At 47.0% G+C, this 5,000-nt stretch overlaps 1 protein-coding gene and 1 long non-coding RNA gene across 4 annotated transcripts in view; both read left to right on the plus strand.

Annotated features, from left to right (window-relative positions):
• LOC105905273 (R3H domain-containing protein 1) overlaps nt 1-5,000 on the plus strand; it is a 58,580-nt gene that overhangs the window by 49,307 nt on the left and 4,273 nt on the right. For all 3 annotated transcript variants that reach the window (XR_004162766.2, XM_031559043.2, XM_031559044.2), the window contains exon 21: nt 543-646. Coding sequence is in view for 2 of the 3 variants with exons in the window: in XM_031559043.2 (XP_031414903.1) it covers nt 543-646 (104 nt within the window). In the remaining variant the exon portion in view is untranslated. The remainder of the gene's footprint in view (nt 1-542; nt 647-5,000) is intronic.
• On the plus strand, nt 661-1,345 carry LOC116218238. Its single transcript, XR_004162767.2, has 2 exons — nt 661-1,187; nt 1,219-1,345. It is a non-coding gene; the product is annotated as an uncharacterized LOC116218238 (long non-coding RNA).

Genomic DNA, 5,000 nt, shown 5'->3' on the forward strand with positions numbered 1-5,000 from the left:
TCTCTCTCTCTCTCTCTTTCTCTCTATCCCTCTCTCTCCCCCTCTCTCTATCTCTCTCTCTCTCTCTTTCAGACTGTCTCACTACCTTTCTCTGCCCCTTTCTCTCTCTCTCTCTCTCTCTCTCTCTGTGTCTCTCTCTCTCTCTCTCTCTCTCTCTCTCTCTGTCTCTCTGCCCCCCTCCCCCCCCAGCCGTTCATTCTTCTGCTGACTGCAAAGGTCAGGGCCTGCGCTGATAAGAGTCTCCCTGCTGCAGTGGTGCTGACTGGGGGGTACAGCCTCTCCCTCTCCCTCCCTCTCCCCCTCTCTCCCTCTCTCCCTCTGTCCCTCTCCCTCTCCCTCTCCCCCCAGCCCCATCCACTTTATTTATTATGTGCAGGAAGATAAAGCAGCTCGTGGGGTAGGGGTGGGTAAGGTGTGGGTAAGGTGGGGTAGGTAGGGGTGGGTAAGGTGTTTTTGGTGGCTGCTGCGGCAACATGTCCTTGATTCACCTACATGAGTGCACCTGACATTTATGGTGTGTGTGTGTGTGTGTGTGTGTGCAGCTCCACAGTGGGTTTCCTGTCCCCGCCGGGCTCGGAGCAGATGCCGTTCCCCAGGGCCAACTCCCCCTGCAGCTCTCAGCCAATCCCGACGCAGCCCTGCTCAGGTAGCGCACCATCACAGCGCACCACACATGTGTCCCCTGACGCCCACACACTGTGAGATGTCCGCAGTCTTAGAAGCGTTCGCAAGCCACACTGCGGCTCTAATACACTTGGCCACCACATCAAGTTAGATGGATGTAGACTGTACCATGAAAAGCCGTAGCCTACAATTCAGGAGGTGTTAAGTCGATATGCAAGAATAAAACGTCATCAGCGTTTAATTGGCTATTAAAGTTTAAAACATTAGCCCTAATCACAAAGCTCAAACGACAGTAGCTAACGATTTAGAAACTAACCTGCACTGTAACTAACAGGCAAATAATTGTTTAGATATTTATAATTAAAATAATTATAGGTTTGGATTGGTTACCCACTGACGCATCACAGCGACTCTGATCTGTTGCTCTCTTCCTATTGGTTGGTCAGCGGTGGTAGCAGCAGTCACATTGTGAAATGGTCATCCGATATTTCTGACACCGTCAGAATTCTGTCCCAGGGTTAGGGCTTTCCTTTGGTCCAGAACACACAAGACCACCGAGAGAGGTGGCCAGTGACCACAGAGAGAGGTGCACAGGTGGCCAGTGGCCACCGAGAGAGGTGCACAGGTGCACAGTGGCACGGTCTTGTGTTCAGAGATATCTCCATGTTTCTTCCCCATTACAGAGGGGTAGTATAGTTAGTTTTAATCTGACCTTGACATATGAACATGATTATAGGAACACACACTTCCTGAGTATGAACATGACTTTAGGAACACACACTTCCTGAGTATGAACATGACTTTAGGAACACACACTTCCTGAGTATGAACATGACTTTAGGAACACACACTTCCTGAGTATGAACATGACTTTAGGAACACACACTTCCTGAGAATGAACATGACTTTAGGAACACACACTTCCTGCGTATGAACATGACTTTAGGAACACACACTTCCTGAGTATGAACATGACTTTATAGGAACACACACTTCCTGAGTATGAACATGATTAGGAACACACACTTCCTGATTATGAACATGACTTTAGGAACACACACTTCCTGAGTATGAACATGACTTTAGGAACACACACTTCCTGAGCATGAACATGACTTTAGGAACACACACTTCCTGAGTATGAACATGACTTTAGGAACACACACTTCCTGAGTATGAACATGACTTTAGGAACACACACTTCCTGCGTATGAACATGACTTTAGGAACACACACTTCCTGAGTATGAACATGACTTTAGGAACACACACTTCCTGAGTATGAACATGACTTTATAGGAACACACACTTCCTGAGTATGAACATGATTAGGAACACACACTTCCTGATTATGAACATGACTATATGGGAACACACACTTCCTGATTATGAACATGACTTTAGGAACACACACTTCCTGAGTACGAACATGACTTTAGGAACACACACTTCCTGAGTATGAACATGACTTTAGGAACACACACTTCCTGAGTATGAACATGACTTTAGGAACACACACTTCCTGAGTGCTCCTACTCTGCCTGAGACATGTGGAGATGAATGAACCCATGTCCCTGCAGTGGAAGACTATGACATGACGATGACCGTGTCAAGTGCTCTGGTAATCAATTTCATATGCTGAAAGAAATTTAAATGAAAATGTATGTTAATATGTACAAACAACTTGTTCTACACCACAAAATGAATTAAAAAAAAGGATATAAATGATTATTTTCTAGAGTAAAGTCCTAACTCTGCATGTGTACTTAATGGCTAGAGACATATCTTTGGAGTTGTTTTGGTAAAATATCGTAGATGTTCCAAGGGATGCAACATTTCTTGTCGTTAATAAAAGAATGAGGTTTTGTAGTCCAGTTCCAATTTTATCTTTTGGAAGACGAAAAAACTGAAACAGAATATCAAGTCAATTAGTTTGCCTCAAAGTTTCAACTTCCATCTTAGTTGACTATTCCTGTTTCACACACAATTGATGATGATTCACGGGGGACTGAATGTGGGGAAACCGTGAAAGGCTTCCAGGAAACTGGAAGGACTGGATGCTGAAAGTGTGAGCATGACTTGATGTGCCAAAATTATTCTGACAAATCTGGCGAATCCACACACACACACACACACACACACACACACACACACACACACACACACACACACAGACACAGACAGAGACAGAGTAGTGCTGGAACGTGAAGTCCTCTATCACATAGGAATATGAATGAGTATATAGCCTCCTGAGAGTGGAGATCCTGTCTTTTCAAACACACACACACACACACACACACACTCACACACAGCCTCCTGAGAGTGGTGATCCTGTCTTTTCTGAAAGATCTTTGAAGGAAATTGTTATGAGCAGATCGCTCCACAAACATCCTCATTATCGAGATATTCTTCTTTTCTTTCTTTCTTTACAAAAAAAAAAAAGAATGTAGCTGAGTGAATCACTCAGTCTGTCATTCTCGACAGATGCAGGAACCAAACCACTGAAATGCGGGGTTGGGGTAGTGTGTGTGTGTGTGTGTGTGTGTGGGACTAGAATGCAGGTGATCAAAACACACATCCAAGCAAATCCTTGCAGACGCAGTGGCCTTTTGCGGCGACTCCTGGCAATTTAATGACAGTGATGTACTCAATAATGAAGCACATAGCAGTGATTTTACTCAATTTACAAAGGTGTCCCCTGAACTTTGAGTATCTGAGAGAGTGAGTGAGGGGAAACACACTCACACTCAGAGAGAGAGAGAGATGCACTTCCTATCAAGCTCCTTGTTTGTTTTTCCATCACTCTTGAGATAATTGAAACCTGTCGTCTCCTCGCTGAGAGACAGACCTCCCTCCTGTGTGGGAGTGTCTGGAGGTCGCACAGAGGTCATTGGCCCGCTCAGCCCCCCCTCGGTTGCCACGCGTTCCTGATTGGTTAGTTGGCCGGCCGCGCGGGAACAATAACCCAATGGAGTCTTAATGTCTCCGGGCCCTTGGCAGCCCGTGGCCACGTGTTTGAATTATTCATGAGTCAACAGCACATCTTCTTGGGCAAATATCACATTTTAATTACTTGTGGTGTATTACACGCTTTATTTCTTCTCGGGGAACGCATAGGTTAATGATATGCTTCATTAGATGGGCTGGGATAGCAGGCGGAGGCAAAGGGAGGGAGGGGGGTGGGGGGGGGGTGGTGTGTGTTGTCTCCCCCCTTGATGTGCAAGAGGAGAGAGTCCGCACAAGAAACACAAGTGTCTCGGGAGAACTGATCCGCTAGGCCATACTAATGTCAGTTTACATTCCAAAAATACACGGCAATCTAAATGCAAGAGCATGTGTGCAGTGTGGTGCTGTTTAGACATTAGTGGCCGTTATTACACAGAAATGAAGAAATGCACTGCAGGCAGAGCAAGGGATTGTGGGTAGGTTATGCAGCTGTTGCAGGCAGAGCAAGGGATTGTGGGTAGGTTATGCAGCTGTTGCAGTCAGAGCAAGGGATTGTGGGTAGGTTATGCAGCTGTTGCGGTCAGAGCAAGGGATTGTGGGTAGGTTATGCAGCGGTTGCAGTCAGAGCAAGGGATTGTGGGTAGGTTATGCAGCTGTTGCAGTCAGAGCAAGGGATTGTGGGTAGGTTATGCAGCTGTTGCAGTCAGAGCAAGGGATTGTGGGTAGGTTATGCAGCGGTTGCAGTCAGAGCAAGGGATTGTGGGTAGGTTATGCAGCTGTTGCAGTCAGAGCAAGGGATTGTGGGTAGGTTATGCAGCTGTTGCAGTCAGAGCAAGGGATTGTGGGTAGGTTATGCAGCGGTTGCAGTCAGAGCAAGGGATTGTGGGTAGGTTATGCAGCGGTTGCAGTCAGAGCAAGGGATTGTGGGTAGGGTAGGCAGCTGTTGCTCGCTGGTGTGATGGGTTCACCTGCCCATGGAACACCTTTACTCACTCAGCACCACAGGTGTGGAATTCTCTTTAGTGTCTAGACTTAATATAACATAAATGTTGTGACTGACGTGTGTGTCTGTGTGTGTGTGTGTGTGTGTGTGTGTGTTGGCAGGTGTGCACGTGCCCTCTCAAGGTGGGGGTTTATGACTGACGTGTGTGTTTGTGTGTGTGTGTTGGCAGGTGTGCACATGCCCTCTCAAGGTGGGGGTTTATGACTGACGTGTGTGTGTGTGTGTGTGTGTGTGTGTGTGTGTGTGTGTGTGTTGGCAGGTGTGCACGTGCCCTCTCAAGGTGGGGGTTTATGACTGACGTGTGTGTGTGTGTGTGTGTGTGTGTGTGTTGGCAGGTGTGCACGTGCCCTCTCAAGGTGGGGGTTTATGACTGACTTGTGTGTGTGTGTGTGTGTATTGGCAGGTGTGCACGTGCCCCCTCAAGGTGG

The sequence above is a fragment of the Clupea harengus genome, chromosome 21 (genome assembly GCF_900700415.2).
Source record: "Clupea harengus chromosome 21, Ch_v2.0.2, whole genome shotgun sequence".
Classification (NCBI taxonomy): domain Eukaryota; kingdom Metazoa; phylum Chordata; class Actinopteri; order Clupeiformes; family Clupeidae; genus Clupea; species Clupea harengus.